The sequence below is a fragment of the Porites lutea genome, chromosome 8 (assembly GCF_958299795.1).
Source record: "Porites lutea chromosome 8, jaPorLute2.1, whole genome shotgun sequence".
Classification (NCBI taxonomy): Eukaryota; Metazoa; Cnidaria; class Anthozoa; order Scleractinia; family Poritidae; genus Porites; species Porites lutea.
Window position 1 is genome coordinate 20741974 of NC_133208.1, and position 17975 is coordinate 20759948.

At 40.8% G+C, this 17975-nt stretch overlaps 2 protein-coding genes across 2 annotated transcripts in view; both read left to right on the forward strand.

Annotated features, from left to right (window-relative positions):
• The window catches only part of LOC140945339 (uncharacterized), a 554440-nt gene that overhangs the window by 52972 nt on the left and 483493 nt on the right, over nt 1-17975 (forward strand). The gene's annotated exons all lie outside the window — the stretch shown is intronic.
• On the forward strand, nt 7344-8204 carry LOC140946611 (melatonin receptor type 1A-like). The gene has a single exon (XM_073395729.1). It carries the CDS (start codon nt 7344-7346, stop codon nt 8202-8204), a length of 861 nt encoding a protein of 286 aa, XP_073251830.1.

Below are 17975 nucleotides of genomic sequence, written 5' to 3' on the forward strand. Positions count from 1 at the left end.
CAACTACCAACGGTTCAACTTTCGAATAATAAATACATTAATGGGATCTTGGAAGGCACGCCTGACCTAGTTTGACTGTAATCAGAGATCTTATATCTGGATTTTTGGTCGGGACATTGCGTGAAGATGTTCGGCTAGCCTGTGTACAGTCGCCAGAGCTATTTTTCGACCTACATGTGCCTTTTCAACTGTCACCGAAAGAACAAAATAATTTATGTAAATGTATACCGGAACACGTTTAACGACTGTGATTCAAAGACGTCTCCTCTCCCAATTTTTCCTGAGGGAGGGGGGACGTCTGTACACAGGTTACGCGTCCGAGGTCAGTTTGAAATCAAAATTTTAATTGTGTGGCACATAAACACAATTTTTTAAAAAACTAGTAACTTGTCAGCGGATAACTTCAAAAAATACTTGACCTGATGGGTCGACACCTGAGCCCGCGATACGATCAAGTGATACAGGTCACCGGTTACGCTGTTTTGACAGCTGTCAATTGGTCAAAACATTGATGTCCAATATGTGTGCATTATCAGTTTTCCTGTGCTCCCAAACTAGCTAAAAAGTATGAGATTGAACATTGTTCGCGATCTAGTAAAACAATTAAGTGGTCACCGGACAGCTTCCAAATAAATCACGAGTTGACACATGAGCCCGCAATATGGTCATGGGATACTGGTCAGTGGTTATCCTGTTTTGACAGCTGTCAATTGACCATACTGTGAATGCCCTATATAAAAGATGTGGACTTGTCAACACACGCCAAAGACATCCGTCCCTTCCTTTTGACAGTCTCCCCTACCCAACCCGTACAATCTTTAGACGCGTACGTACCTACGTACGCTCAGTCAATCACGTGACAACCAAACGAAAAGAGGTTGACCATAATCCATGAGCATGGGGCTCTGTCCTACGCGCGCTTCGCGCACGTGGGAGCCTCGCTATTAAGTAGCAGTGGCTCGCCTAATTATAACTTGTGGGAAGTTAAGAGCACATTTTGAATGATTCTGGAACCAGTTTTAAATTAATAATCCATGGAGGTTTAACTCCATATACTAAACTATAATACAACAACTTTTGCTACAGGTACCAAGGTCGATGACTTTTATGATGCGTGGGCCGTGATAACAGGCTATGAATAATCGTGTACATATGTCGCGCAAAAAAAACTTTTGCAGATAAGAGCGGCTGAAAAAATGGAAAAAATTGCTCAACCTCTACTCTCTCTCCGCCTCTCCAAAATAAAATGCTTCTTTCCTAATAAAGTAGCCTAAGATCGGTCTATATTTTTTGTAATGATTGCCCTTTTTTTAATCAGTTAAGAACGAACTCAAGAGACATACCTCACAGATGCCAAGATTGACAAGCTTTTGACACGGCTCCTCATCTTTCAATCAGCTCGTTTAGGGACGGACCATTAGAAAACTTATGAGGGGGGGGGGGCGGGGGTTGGACGAAGTACAAAAAAAATATTCGCGCAAGGGAAAATTGAACGAAAAAAAAATTCATGAACGCCAATTAACCCTAAGAAATATTCATGCTACGGCCTAAAAATGATTCATACAAGGAATTTGATAACGAAAAAATATTCCTGCGGCTCGAAAATTCCCCTCCCCTCCCCCATAACGTTTCTAATGGTCCGTCCCTTAGGAAACTCATATTATTTACTGAGCTTTACTAGCCTTCGAGAGCATCCGGTTTTTTTGGCTTTGGACTGCGGTTCGCAGGCTAATTATTTACCATTTTCAATTCAATGTTTGTCTGAATCTTAGTCCGTTTTCTTTCCAGCACTTTCTTTGTATAAAACACACCACACGACTCAAAAAATTTATGTCAATCTAATTTCAAAAAATATATATATTAGCATATCCTTCGCAGACCTTAGCATTGTTGACGTTTGTGAAAACGGCCGTTTGACCTTTCAGAGCTGGTTCATTACGATCGCCCTCTATCTAACTTTCTAACTAGTCAAGTTGTACCAGAGTAATAAAAGACTCAATCAATCTTTCGATTTTGCAAGTAAAAACTATTTTCCTGATCACCACGAAAAAATGTGAATTCAAGACAATTTTTTGAAGTTTGTGTTACCCCCGGTTGCGTGACGGTTTTAACGTACATTTTATGCAAAAACATCGAAAATGAACTGCGCGTTTACCTCTCTCAGCGCGTCGCTTTTTAATTGCCTAGCTGAATTTTTTATATGTTGTACTAAAACAGTAGGGCTTTACTGAGGTATAATGATTCTTCGTAAATTTTGTAATATATTAGGTTCCAGGCTCCTTGTATTTTGCACTTGCGCAGTACACTAAAAATGGAGAACTAGCAAATGGTTCGTTTCGTGGTGTAATTTCCTGACTTAAATATTACATTTGGCGACGAAGATGGAGCTCGTGGGGCAAGTAGGAGAATATATCGACGGAAAAGAAGATATTGGCTGTTATATAGAACGAGTGGAATTGTATTTTGAGGCGAATTACGTCGAAGCGGATTACGAAGTTGCTACGTTTCTAGCGTTAATTGGGGCGGGATGCGTGCAGAGGAATTTGTTAGCCCCTGAACTTCCGAAAGATAAGTCTCTCGATGGGTGAAAGAGCTTGTGGTTTCACATTACTCGCCTAAACCTATTTTGATCGCAGAACGTTATAAATTTCATCGTTAGAACCAGCATGAGAGTGAAACGGTCGCACAGTTTGTAGTTAAGTTGAAGCGACTGGCGTTGAAGTCTGAATTTGGAACCTTTTTGGAAGAAGCGTTACGGGACCGTGTCGTTTGTGGATTGAAAAGCGTGCAAATTCAGAAGAAGCTGTTGGCAGGGAGAGACTTGACTCTTAAGAAAGCGTTTGAAACAGCACAATTCATGGAGTTAGCCAATAAAGAAGATTTTTGAGACACCAGTGTACCAGTGGACGATACCGTCAATAACGTCGGCAGGTATGCCAGTTCAGGGCATTCGACTGGAGACGCCGTGAGTTGTTTTCGTTGTGGTGGTAAGTATTCTCCATCAGGATGCTGGGCCAGGTCGGTACAATGTTACAAGTTTCACAATAAGGGTGACCTTGCTAAGATGTGCGATAAGAAAGGGAAGATACAACCCACGCGTTATTTGGAGGTTGATTCACCTAGGAGTACTACCAAAGAGCAGTCTGGACTGGGATTGTACACTCTCAAGTCTAAAGGACAAGGTGGATCAGGGTTTCAAGTTCAATTATTGTTGGAGGGTAAGCCAGTCAGCATGGAAGTTGACACGGGATCAGCGGTGTCCATAGTCTCTAAGGTGGAGTATAAGAAGTGGTTTAAGCATCTCAAGTTGCAGCCAACGCAGTTCCACTTGAAAACCTATTCTGGTGAGTCATTATCCTTGTTGGGGGAAATTCGAGTCGCTGTGAAGTATCAGATCCAGGAAATGCAACTACCTCTGGTGGTCGCTCAAGGAAAAAAGCCTGTCTTGCTTGGGCGTAACTGGCTTGAGAAATTGAACCTGGATTGGTCCACCATCTTCAAGGTGTCTCATGCGCCTGCTGTGGAGAATATCCTTGTTAAGTATGAAGCCCTGTTTGAAAGGGGTATGGACACATCAAACTGTATAAAGCCTCCATTCAGGTCCGTGAAGGTGCACAGCCCCAATTTCTGAAAGCAAGACCCGTTCCATATGCTCTCAAAGAAAAGGTGGAGCAGGAGCTTCAGAGACTAGAGGATGAAGGGATTATCTACAAAGTAAGTCAAAGTGACTGGGCTGCTCCAGTGGTGTTGGTCCCCAAGAAAGATGGTTCACTGAGAATGTGCGGCGACTACAAGATGACAGTGAAACAATGTGCCGATGTCGAACAGTACCCTCTGCCTAATACAGAAAATTTGTTTGCGACGTTAGCTGGGGGACAAGTATGCAGCAAGATTGACTTATCTCACGCCTATCAGCAGGTAGAGCTGGATGAAGACTCGCAGAAGTACCTAACAATTAACACACACAAGGGTTTGTACCGTTACAAACGACTGCCGTTTGGAGTCTCCAGTGTACCAGCTATTTTTCAAAGGATTATGGATCAGCTTCTGCAGGGGGTTAAGTTCACAGTTTGCCATTTGGATGAAATCCTGATTTCAGGGGGGTTCCCCTCTGGAACATTTGGCAATCCTGGAAGAAGTTTTCGGGCGCTTTTTTCCAGTCGGGCCTCTCGGACACTGGATTGACAAGAATGGCATTAGTCCCCTCCCTCAGAAGATGGATGCAGTCATGCAAGCCAAGAGTCCTACCAATGTCACAGAGTTGAAGTCGTATCTGGGACTGCTTAACTATTATGGCAAGTTCCTGCCCAATCTGGCGACTACACTGCATCCTCTTCCTGACCTTCTGCAAAAGGATAGACGTTGGAAGTGGACGGAGGCGTGCGAGAGAGTGTTTGTTAAGAGTAAGAAGCAGTTACAAGATTCTCCTTTGCTGGTCCGTTATGCTCTGAAGAAGTCACTTCGGATGACCTGTGATGCATCACCCTACGGGGTAGGAGCGGTCATCTTCCATGTTATGAAGAACGGCGAGGACAAGCCTTTTGCATCTCGAACTCTTACAGCTAGTGAGCGTAACTATTCCCAAATAGAGAAAGAGGCCTTATCAACCGTGTTTGGAGTGAAAAGGTTCCATTCGTATCTGTATGGTCGGAGGTTTACATTGCTTACAGATCATCAGCCGCTGGTCACAATTCTTGGCCCGAAGACTGGTGTACCTCCGCTGGATGCAGCAAGAATGCAAAGGTGGTCTTTGATGTAAACAGCTTATCAGTATGAAATTGAGTATAGGAAGTCTTCTGAACATGCAAATGCAGATGCTTTGTCAAGACTGGTACAGGCATCTTTAGAAGAGCAAGGGGAGGAGGAAGAGGTGTATTTAATCAGCTACCTGGAAGAACTTCCAGTTACAGCCCGCGACATTGCGGCTGCAACTAGAAAAGACCCGGTTTTAGCTCATGTGTACGACTTCACTTTGCATGGATGGCCCCAAGCGCTTGATGAACCAGTGTTGCAGCCTTTCTTTTCACGAAAGCAAGAACTTTCCGTTGACCGACGCTGTGTGTTGTGGGTTTACGTTTGGTTATTCCTGAGAAGTATCGCGTTCGTCTGTTGCATGACTTGCACCAAGAGCATCACGGAATCTGCCGGATAAAGTCGCTGGCAAGGGGTTATTTTTTGGTGGCCGGGATTGGATGCTGCTATTGTTGAGAGGGTTCAGCAATGTCATGTTTGTGCTGCCTTAGACAAGTCCCCTCCAAGGGCACTATTATACCCTTGGAAATGGCCCGCTAAGCTATGGTAGCGTATCCACATTGATTTCTTTGAGAAGGGCAAGTTGGATTTCTTGATTATTGTTGATGCCTATTCCAAGTGGTTGGAGGTGATTCCCATGGTTTCCATAACCAGCTTGAAAACCATCGAGGTTTTGCGCTCGTTGTTTGCACGCTACGGAATACCGGAAGAGGTGGTTTGGGACAACGGGCCGCAGCTAGCATCGGAAGAGTTCTCTCAATTCTTGAAGCAGAATGGAGTCAAGTTTACCCGGGTTCCATCGCACCATCCTGCTTCTAATGGAGCTGCTGAACGTTCTGTACAGACCGCCAAGACGTTTTTGACCAAGCAAGTGCTGGAAGGCAAAGCAAATTGACTCAGTCTGGAGCATAGGCTGGCCAATTTTCTTATTTTAAATCGTCCCGCTGAGCTGTTTTTGGGACGGCAAATTAGGAACTGTTTCGCATTACCGAAACCGAACCTTAACAGAGCCGTGGAGAAGCAAAAGTTGAAGCAGAAGAGCACCACGATGAAGAACGAGTGAAACTCCGAGAGTTCAAGTTCAATGAAGTGGTCTTGGTTCGTAATTAGCGGCGTGGCGTTGAAAGGTGGATCCCTGGAAGAATCACTCAGGTGAAAGGTCCGCGCACTTACCTAGTTCGCTGTGAGCATCAAATACGATTTTGTTCATGTGGGTCATTTGAAGAGTGCTCGCCGGATCCAGTCTTCAAGCTCTTGCGAGGGAGAGGAAGATAGTAATTACGCACGAAACTTCCTAAGTTCCCAAGCCGAAGTGAAGAGTGCGGTGTGGAGTCTTTCTGAACCACCGGTTAACACATCCGAGGCAGGAGGAGTTCCGGATGCAGGTGACGTAGAGGAACAGGACACAACTGAGGTGACACCAGAATCATCATTGGGAGACGCTTTGGAGGGAACAAGTCCCTCAGGTCAGGGACACCATTGTCACCGCATCCAGCACTGAGGTACCCAAGTCGGGAGAGGAGACCACCACGCAGACTCACATGTGAAATGTGAACATTGTTTAAGTAGATGACGAAGCTGAACATTGTTTATCTGTTAGACGTGCATTTCTTGTTACTGTTGCTATGCTAACCAACCCATTTATTAGGCAGGAGTGTAATATATCATGTTCCAGGCTCCTTGTATTTTGCACTTGAGCAGTACATTAAAAATGGAGGACTAGCACATGGTTCGTTTCGTGCTGTAGTTTCATGACTTAAATATTACAAATTTCATGTACCAAGTCGTGATTTTTTCCTTTAAAGTTTCGCAAAATTTCATTGTTTATGAAAGTGCTGAAGATAGGAATCTTTGGGCGTTTTTAACCGAGTAAAAATGCATTATCTTGCAATATTTTTACCAAATAGTATTGTAACTGGGATACCTTACTTACCTGCCAAAGTTGAACTTGTTTCCCGAGGGCTTTGAAAATGGTAAAATTCAAAGGTTTTAGATCGCGGCGACTATGTAACGTGGGGCAGCATTTCACTTTTTGGCGGTTTTCTAGAAAAACAAAATTCTTTGGAAACTTTGATTTTTATTTTCAAAAATGTTTCACCAAACGGTTTTTCCTGACTGAAAATGAAGTATTTCGAAATTTCAGTTTTGACGGCAAATTCTCGATATTTACAGACTGCCGCTCTTAAGCGCCCTATTTTACCCCCAACCAACGGAGAGGTAGACACTCTTGGCTACTAGGATATCTCTTTATTGGGGGGGAGCGGGGGGTGCAGCTGTTTAAGTCTTGGTTAGCTGTAAACAATGAATTCAAATTAACTTCAAACTTGGTTTTGATATTAATGACTAATGATTTGACATTTTTCATTAATGACACGAACACCTGATCCAGTATAGAAGGCTACTTCCCTTAAACGTTGAAAACAGTAGAGTTCAAATTATTACAAAGATCTTCTCAAGATTTCGCTGCATACTTTCAACGAATTCGTTTGAATCAGCCCCGTATTATGGAACATCTGAATTCCAGCGAGCTCCTCAAAAGACCACATTATCTAGTCTGGATTGAAGCAATTTTCCTTGCTATCGTCAATACAATGGCCATCTCTGGAAACATTTCTGTTTGCTACGCCGTGTATAGAAACCAGAGCCTTCGTTCGCTTACCAATATGTTTATTGTAGCGCTAGCTGTCAGTGATTTACTAATATCTGTCAGCTCTATGCCTCTGTCAGTTGCTACTCTCGTTCAAGGGCGATGGATTTTCGGGACCAGTGTTTGTCGACTCCATGGTGCTGCAATGTTTACGTTTTCATTGGCGTCTCTAAATACCATGGGGGTTATTGCAGTTAGCCGATATTTTTGCGTGGTGAAACCAACGAGGTACATTGTTTTATTCAGAAAACAAAGAATTGTGTTGTACACTGCGGCAGTATGGTGTATGGCTCTCATTGGTTCAGTGCCTCCGCTAATTTTTCAGACAGGCGGATACAATTTCCATCCAGGAAAAGCAATGTGCATGTACCCATTCCAAAGTAACATTGCTTATACCGTGTTCATCGAATGTGTGTTTGTCGCTGCGCCCTTTACATTCATCACTTTCTGCTACGCCAAAGTGTTCTACACAGTGTCAAGATCAAATCGTGTTTTCATGCAAGAAAATAACCCTGAACAGCTCAGAGCAAACGTCGAAGAAGCAAAAGTGACCAAGACATTAGCCTTGGTCATGGCCAGTTTCTCCTTATGTTGGCTTCCTATCTGTATTATGGATTACATCGACGCAGCACGCGGGGAGCCCACTTTGCCACGACAGGTATATCTTACTTACGGGTTTCTGGCCTACCTAAGTAGTACAATCAACCCGTTCATATATGGCGCTACCAATAGGCGCTTCAGACAAGAATACAAAACCATTTTGAAAAAGATAAGTTTGATCTTTACTTGTGGTCGATGCAGCTGAAGACAGAATCGAACATCAGATAATCCACCAATTTAGCGGTGACCGAGCTTTAAACTATGTTAAAACAAATGTGGAAAACACGATGTCAATGTTAGACAAGTTCAAGGCCTTTTGAGGTTATACAATGAAGACCTAACAAGTTTAAAACGAAGAGTAGACGAAAGTGCTTTGGAAAAAGAAATAGTTTTACTACTAATAATAATTGACAATTATTCCTCGAGCCCGAATGGCCTCTGAGTCAATAGCCCAAACGAAGGCCGAATGAGCTATTGACTCAGGGGCCATAAGGTCGAGAGGAATAATTGTTTTAGTAAAATCCAACTAGTTGGTCAAAAATATCGAGAATAGAAAAAAACTTAGCTACTTAAAGCTAGACTTGAATCCTTTTTTGCCGCCCAAAAGCCGGCGCTTTTCGCTACTAGTGGGCTATAACATATAGCCTAGTAGTAGCTCAACCAATCAGAACGCAGCATTGATAATAGACCACTCGTTAGATTTTACTAATAATATAATAATTTACCAATTTATATAGCGCGTATTTACATATGCTGATCAATAGCGCTTTACAATCATATGTTTAAGAGAAAACGAAAATACATTACCGTGAGAATAAATTAACCTTAGTTACAAACTATAAAAGTACTTCTTAAAAAGATACGTTTGTAGTCGAGATTTAAAAATGTTAAGTGATGCTGCTTGACGAAGCTCCACAGGCAGGCCAGTCTAGAGTTTCGGAGCTGCTGCTGAGAATGATCTTGCTCCCAATGTTCTAAGCATCTTTCCCTTGAGATGGTCCAATAAGAGCTTACCAGCAGACCTAAGGTTATATAATGAATTCGATTTTATACTAATAAGATCGCTAAGATAAGTTGGCGCTAGGCCATAAATACATTTGAAAGTCAAAAGTAAAATCTTATAGTCAATAGGCAAAGAAACCGGCAGCCAGTGCAGCTCATAAAGCGCCGCTGTAATGTGAGAAAATTTTCCGATGCCAAGAATAAGTCTTGCTGCTGCATTTTGTACACGCTGTAATTTAGCGATCTCCGCCTTTGGTAAGCCAAACAATAAACCATTACAATAGTGAAGACGGCTGGTTATAAAAGCATGAACCAAGGTAATTAAAGAATCTCTCGACAGGTATTTCTTAATACGTCTCAAGTTATGTAAATGATAAAATGCCGCAGTACAAGCCTTGTTTATATGATCAGTCATGCTTAAGTTGCTGTCAAACCACGATCCAAGGTTTTTAACACATGGGCTTGGACTGATACGATTATTGCCCACAGTGATGGAACACGAATCTAGTTTATCAAGCTGCTGTCGTGTGCCGACCAACAAAAACTCCGTTTTATCATCATTGATCATCAACCGATCTTGAATCATCCACTTACTCACCGCGTCAATGCACTTTTCCGTAGCTTGTATAGCATCAGCTTCAGTAGTGTTGCCGAGTGGTTTAAAACTCAGATACAGCTGCGTATCATCTGCGAAACAGTGAGCGTCGGGAAGATAATGTTCTACGATCTTAGACAGCTTAGACGCATAAATTATGAATAGCAAAGGCCCTAAACATGAGCCTTGGGGTACCCCGCAGTTCAAGTCAAAAGGACGAGAGAGAACTCCATGTACAGAAACGCGCTGACTTCTATCAGACAAGTACGATCTAAACCAATTCAGAGCAGTCCAACGTATGCCAACCTCGTCAGATAGCCTCTCTAAAAGTATTCGATGATAAACAGTGTCAAAGGCAGCACTGAGATCCAACAAAATTAACAAAGTGACGTGTTGAGAGTTCATGTTTAACAAAATATCGTTCATCACGTTGATAAGTTCCGTTTCAGTGAATTGCCTGTAAGAAGATTGAAGGGCAGGAAAAATAGCATTTGAAACCATGTGATCGTTAACTTGAATAAAAACGACTTTTTCAGTCAACTTGGATACGTATTGTAAGTTATTAACTGGTCTATAATTTTTGTACAGCAAATCCAATCCAGGTTGCTTCAAGATAGGATTAATAAGCCCACATTTCCAATCATCCGCAAATTCTCCAGAATTAAGAGACAGGTTGATCATTTTAGTATTGACTGGTAATAGCACATCAGCACAGCTGATTATTTACTAAAGGTGTTGACATCGGATCAAACATACAGCTCTTCTTCGGAAAGCATCCAATCAACTTACTAACTGCACTTTCAGTTAAAGGGATAAAGCTGTCCAGTGTTCTAGTTGGTAACGTTTTCACACAGTCAAAATGGGAATCATGCAAACAATCAGCTAGTCTGTCCAATTTGACATAGATGGCGTCAATCTTTTCAACAAAGAAGCTACCCATTTCACTGGATAAAACCAGCTTGTCACTAGTTGGTGGAAAAGGTACTTCATGACCTTGATTTAGCAACCTCTTTGTTGCCAAGAATAGGTTCCTTTGATTGGAGTTATTTTCAACAATAAAGTCGGAGTAAAACTTACGACGGGCTTCATTCATCAGGTAGGTTGTAAAGTTCCTCTTCTTTTTAAATTCAAGCAAATCACGGACACTTGGAGATCGACGCCATTTTCTTTCAGCTCTCCGGCTTTCCCTCCTGGAATCCCTAATATCTTCACTAAACCAAGGTACCAATGGCCTCGGGCTCGTTTACATGTTGTTGAAGGCCCATTGACACAAGCAGCTCCTTTAAACAAACACTATCTGTGTTCCCCGGAACTTCTACATGATATTACAATCACCTGCTATCAGTAACGTTACAGATGACATTATGATACTCTCCAAAAGACTCGAAAAATCAGCAAACAATACACTCGTCGTGACAGGATGGTTACTCTAATAGGGTAGACGGTAAAAAATAATAATCTGTAGTTTTCGCGACTGGAACTCGACCATCTAATGAGAAAATTCAAAAGAAGTACGCACACCACCATCTACACGACTTGCATGTAGATTTTCTCTTATCAATAGAGCAGTTCCACCACCAGATCGATCAGATCGTGTGTGATCAAACAGCTTGTACCCGGGTGGGGTGATTTCGGCTCTGTACGCATCATCAATTTCTGAGAGCCATGTCTCAGTTACTGCGAAAATATCAGCTCCAGATGATTCAACATCTACTGACAGCTACTGACAGTGTAGCATCACGGAACAGGCATAAATAGCTATTTTGCTGGCACGGACCAGGGGACTAGGTACATTAGGAGGAATTATATTCAATTTCTTTGTGACATGTTTAATTATTCGTTAAAAGTTTTAATCAGTCAAGGACATCACTTACATTTAGGGGAGCTTAGGGGAATTTTTTCATTTCTGCAGCCATTTCGCTACTGAAAGTGTTTAGCATTATATCCCTCTGTCCCCCAGTTGTCTGCATTGCAGCTGATTTTAGCACTTTGGGGTATGCGCTCCTTTGTTTTGCACAAAGTGGCGCCGTATTTCTTTTCTATGCATGGTTTTATTGCTTGGGGGTTTTATAACCAAGGGTGCACGGATTAGCTGATGGCAAAATTGCAAAACTGCCAAATGACATCGAAAGCAGTTAAAACTGGCTTTGATGTCCTTTGTTCAGACCTTCATGTCCCTACCCATCTATTCTGACGGTTTTCTGTTTTGAAACGCAAACCCTCAAGCAGATTACTGGGGATGTCTCCGTCCTTCTGCAAAAAATTAAAGCCATACTCTTTTGCCCTCCCCTCCCCAACCCTGAGAGGGTACTCCCTATAATGGCTATACATGAAGGCTCCTACCGAAAGCAGTACATTCTTCAGGCTTCCTGGGTATATTAATTAAAGGCCAGGAAAATCACATGATGAGATATATGAGACAAAAGGGAAATCTTGTTTGACATATCTAAGAGGGTTTTTAATACAAAATATTTCGAGGAGATGCTATTCTCTCGCGCTTTGCAATAAAACTGTCATGCTTGATAATGAATTTAGCTTTTGCACCCTGTAATAACAGGCCATCGCATTTTATAAAAAAAATTGTTGCACTCAGCTATAAAAGCCATTAAACTTTTGCAGCTGGAAATTAAAAGAATTGAGACTCTCGGACGATTGATGTGCATGTACAAGAAAAATCATTTTCGACATTATGATAAGTGTTTCAATTAGTAAGAATAGATGGTTTTTCAAATTCTATTTTAGTATCATTCTTATAAGAGAGTACGAAGCTTTTGTAGCATTAGGAATATAGTAAAGTTATTTTCCAAGATTAAGAATGACTACACTATACCTTCATAAAATGAGACCTTATTATGAAAATACTCAAAAGTAGGTTGAGTTTCATCGTACGGGTGAACGTAGTCCTGAATAGCACTGTTCTTGTTGACAGTGACTGACGTTTCGACAACCTGTGCGATAGTTAGGCCTAGATACAAATATCATAAAAAATGGCAATTTAAATATGTTTCCGGAGATTCCCGATTTTTTTCTAAATATCTTAAAAATAAAATAAATATTACATTCTCATCTAAAATGGCAACACAAATTTCAGCAAATTTCAGGAAAGTATATTCTTGTACAGCATACAACAAAACTCTAAGCAATTCCACAAAAAGTCAGCCTTATTTACAGTACCCCTCAACCTACAAGAAGACTAGGGTATTGCACTTTAATACAGGCAGAGATCGTGAAAGACCTTTAGGTGCTGGAGCTCTAAAGTGGTCTAAAAGGGACACTACCGTTTGTTTTGTGCGTGGCTAAAAGGGTTCGTCATCAGCCATTTTGTTGAACAATAGCCACATTGCATATATCATAAATGAAGAATATTGCTGAATCTGATTACAACAAGCCCATATGTGGAGATTTGTTTGAGTTTTTGTCACCGAAATGCCTATGCCCTAATTAGCATTGAAGTAGCTTCCTAGAAAAAACATGATTTCAGTACTTTTTTCAAATTCTAAATATCACTTCGTCTATTGTTGGTCAAGTTGTCAGTTGTCCAGTCGTTCTCTCGTAGTAAGTTTTGCTTGATTTTGTCAATAAGTTGTTTGTACGGTGCAGGTAACTGTTGACTACGATTCAAGGACGTTTGTTTTAAGTTAGTAAACCAGCTTTCTAAAGTGAGTCGTTGATAGTAGTCTGTAATACATGTCGCAGAGTCCCAGTCGATTTGATGTTTCGTCTGTAAATAGTGTTCAGCAATGTGATTGTTGACGTCACCATTTCTCGTCGCTCGTTTGTTTTCGGTCATTCGCGTGCTTAGGTTTCTATCGGTTTCACCAAAGTAAGTAGCCTGGCAGAAGCAGCATTTGATCTTGTATAGTGCTCCCTGTCTGTCCTCCGGTTTGTCTTTGTCCTTGACATTAGTAAGTAGTCGTCGTAAGGTGGTTATCGGTTTGTGTGCAACATAGCCTGCGTAGCTGGCGGTATTGTGTGGGTGCGAGATTAAAGTTTTGGCGGCGGAGCCGTGTTCCAAAAAAAGGGAGTAGGGACGAGGCGGTTGAAATACCGCCTGCCAGAAAACCCCGGTATTTTGAATAGTCCGCAAACCAGTGTGCGGGGAAACGGATTGGTCGAGGGCCATACATATGTCAATCATGTTAGATGAGCCTTGAGGACTGGGACTGGGCGCCAAATGGAGTAGTCGTGTTTTTTTGTCGCTCCGACGCTGCCTTGCCGTTTCACTATATCAGTTTCAGGAAATTAGCCAAATCAGCCTCAAACTATTTAGAGAATCTTTGCTTTTCCTTTCCGTTATGCCCAACGAAAAGCGAGCGAGACAAGTGGCATGCTTAAGCAGTGAAGATGAAAGAACGCCACCACATAAACATGAGGCCGGCGCCGCCATCTTGGAAAGCATACACGAAAAGCTAAAGAAGCTAGACGTGCTTGAACAAATAAACGGAAGACTGCTGAAGATTGAAAATACCGTTGGTGACATGGAAAGAGGACTTAACTCTATGACAGCAGAACTGCAGAAGGTAAAAACGGATTTAGACTCAAAAGCAGATAACGCCACTGTCGATGCGCTGAAGGATGAAATCGAAGAATTACAAAACAGGTCAAGAAGGAACAACTTAGTCTTCTACAATATACCAGAGAAAGCCGAAAAAGGAGATTGCATCTCTTTTGTACAGGATTTTATTACGCAGCATATGGGCCTTGAAACGTTATGTGGCCATGTTGAGCTGGAGAGGGCACACCGCACGTCAAGCAAAACGCCTTCTGCTGGTGAAAAGGGTCCCAGACCAATGCACGTCGCTTTTCTTCGATACACGGATAAGATGAAGGTACTAAGGAATGCCGCCGCTCGTCTAAAGGATAACCCGTTAAACGGAAATGCCATCGGTATAAGTGAGGATTTCGCCAAAAAAACCCAACGGCGGAGGCAAGAGCTCGTGCCCTACAGAAAGTTTCTAAAGAAGAAACTCGGAGACGACCGGAAAGTCTACATCGCATATCCTGCAATACTCAAATATGTCGATGCCAATGGCCGTCACAGAATCGTAGGAACAGAAGAACTAGCAAAACTACGCCATGAAATGGAAGAGGCAAAGAGTTAACCTAGCAACGCCGTCGGAGTGATACTGACCAACAACAACTTTAATCTCACATTCTACCCATTGTTGGAGTTAAAAGAACTTCACAGGCAATGCCTTTAATTTGTTTCATAAAAGGTAATTTTCGTTTTTATGTTGTAAGTGATGCAATGTTTTCTCCAGGCTTTAGCTTAAGAAGGCTTCTGTATTGTGAAACTATTAAGATATCGATATTTATTCGTTAATATGAATAAGTTAACTTTTATTACGTTAAATGTTAGGGGTTTAAATAGTTCAAGAAAACGAAGAGCTATTTTTCGGCAACTGCACGTTAACAAGTACTCAATAATTTTCTTGCAAGAGACATATAGCTCTACTGACCAAGAAAAATTATGGAGTAACGAGTGGGGTAGTAAAGTGTACTTCTGTCATGGAAGTAAACACAGCAAAGGAGTAGCAATTCTGTTTAATCCTCGACTCAAAGTGCTAGTAGAAAATGAAATTTGTTGTGAAAACGGCAGGATTCTTATCCTGCAGTTTTCTATAGATGATCAGAAATTTATTTGTGCCAATATTTACGCACCCAATAATGATAACGCGCAAATTATATTTTTTAAACAACTCAGATCTTTACTTGAACAGTTTCCCAACGACAACATTATAGTAGGTGGCGATTTTAATTGCCCTCTTTCCAAAACCGATAAAGAAGGAGGACGTGATGTTTCGTCAAGAAGGAATGTCGCCAGCGAGATCGAGCAACTGATGTGTATTTTAGATTTAGACGACGTATGGAGAACGCTACATCCAGAAGAAAAACAATTTACTTGGCGCACATCTGACTTGAAAATAAAATGCAGATTAGATTATTGGCTAATAGCCCGTCAACTATTACAAAATTCCCCCGTGCAGAAATGTGAAATCAAGCACGCTGCACATTGCGATCACTCTTTAGTGACGTTGGAATTGCCAATTAATGAGAAATACCCAAGAGGTCCTGGATTCTGGAAATTCAATTCCTCCCTCTTAGAAGATGATGAATATGCAGAAAAATTAATGTTTAAAATTCCGCACTTTATAAACAAGTATCAGGATCTTGAAGATCACGGACTCTTATGGGAGTTGATTAAAATGGAAATAAGGGCGTTCACAATTAGTTATTCAAAACAAAAAGCTAAAATGAAAAAAGATTATGAAAAAGATCTCGTACAGGAAGTCTCAAGACTGGGAAATATGGGTGAAAACTGCCCATCAGCAGAAGCCGTCCAGAGATACATTAAAGTTAAGAACGAATTGGATAAGATTTCCTACGACCGGGCAAGAGGAGCATGTGTGCGCTCCAAGGCCCGTTGGCATGAGTTCGGCGAACGAAGTTCGAAATATTTTCTTAATCTTGAGAGACGAAATTATGAAAATAAATGCATTACCAGCCTTATACAAGAAAACGGAAGCAGTATCACGGACCCAAAGGAAATCCTAAAAGAACAAAAAAGATTTTATCAATCCTTATATTCCTCGCAAAATCCTCAAGTAAACGATCCTAAATTCAAAGTGTTCTTCGATAATGACAAGGTAGAAAAGCTGAATGATGAACAAAGAAAGAACTGCGAAGGCTTGCTGACGGAGAATGAGTGCTGGAATGCTTTAAAATGGAAAATTTTTCACAAAAGATATGTAAAATTCAAAAGCTGTTTAATATATGGTCTCAAAGAGATCTCTCACTTTATGGCAAGATAACAATCGCCAAAACATTAGGGCTATCGAAACTTATCTTTGTAAGTTCGTGCATACATACACCGCCTCATTATATAGATATCACTAATAGATTGATTACAGATTTTGTCTGGAATAACAAGAAACCAAAGATAAAAAGGGATACTCTTATAGGTCCAAAAGAAAGAGGAGGGCTGGATTTACCAGAATTTGAGACTATATCCAAGTCGTTACAAAGTGCTTGGGTTCAAAGAATGAAGAATGGTGTAGAGGATCAGTGGATGTTAATTCCTTTATTTTATTTGAAAAATGTTGGAGGGCCATTTATTTTTGATTGTGATTATGATGTAAAATTTCTAGGCCTAAACAACTTACCAATCTTTTACGCTGATGTTCTTAACACCTGGGCGGAAGTCCGAGAGCAAACTTCGGACAATATTAATGAAATCTGTGTTGAGAATGTAATCTTATGGAATAATAAGCATATTTTAATAGACGGTAAATCAGTATATTGGAAAGAATGGCATGAAGCTGGTATACTTAGAATTAAAGACCTACTAGATGAAAAAAACAGATTCCTCACACTTAATAAGTTTCTTTTAAAAACTGGCCTCAGGGCGCCTTTTACTAAGTTATTTGGTTTAATATCAGCTATACCTTATAGATGGAAGTGCGCTTTGAGACCGGGATTTATCATGAACAATCAAGATATGGAACAAAATACAACTAAGGAAATTAACGTGGTTACTAGCAAGAAGGTTCGCAATATACTTATTCAAAGGAAATTTGTAGAACCGTTGGCTAGCCTTCGACTATGCAGGCAAGGATTGGACAGTTCCAAACTTAGTTCTATTTATATGCTTCCATTTAAAATAACTAAAGAAACAAAATTAAGCATATTTCAATATAAGATTGTTCATAATATTCTTCCACATGGGGTTCTGTTACACAGAATGAAAATCGTAAACTCTCCTCTCTGCATACATTGTGATTCCCTAGAAACGCTCTCCCATATGCTAGTTAACTGTATAGTAATTCAAAAGTTTTGGTTTGAAGTAATTAGCTGGTGGAAAACTCACAGTGGTGAATGTTTGCTATTTGATGACTTAAGTATAATGTATGGCTATAATCCCGAAGATCCTAAAAGGCAAATCCTTAACTATTATATCCTTCTTGGCAAGAGACATATCTTCCTGCAAAGGAGCGAAATTAAACCCCCAAGCTTTGATCACTTTCTTGAATTCGTTAAAGACAAGTTAATTGTACAAAGATCGATTTTTTATTCCAAAGGACAAAAAGCAAAATTTCTTTCACAATGGAAGCCTCTCCTCTCCTTACTGTAAATGATTATAATCTAATCTACGTATGCGTGAAGCAAGCCTGGTTGCAGTGTATGTTGTATTAATCGTTGGAATCTTAATTCTTAATTGTAATTTTTTGTAACCTTAAATTTTGTAGTGAAAGTGTTGTAAGTGATGTAGTGGTAATAAAGATCTCTGTTAAAAAAAAAAAAAATATATATATATATATATATATATAAAATTCATAAAAGACAGTGAGAAAAGTAGGTATTTGTTCTCCCCAAGAATAA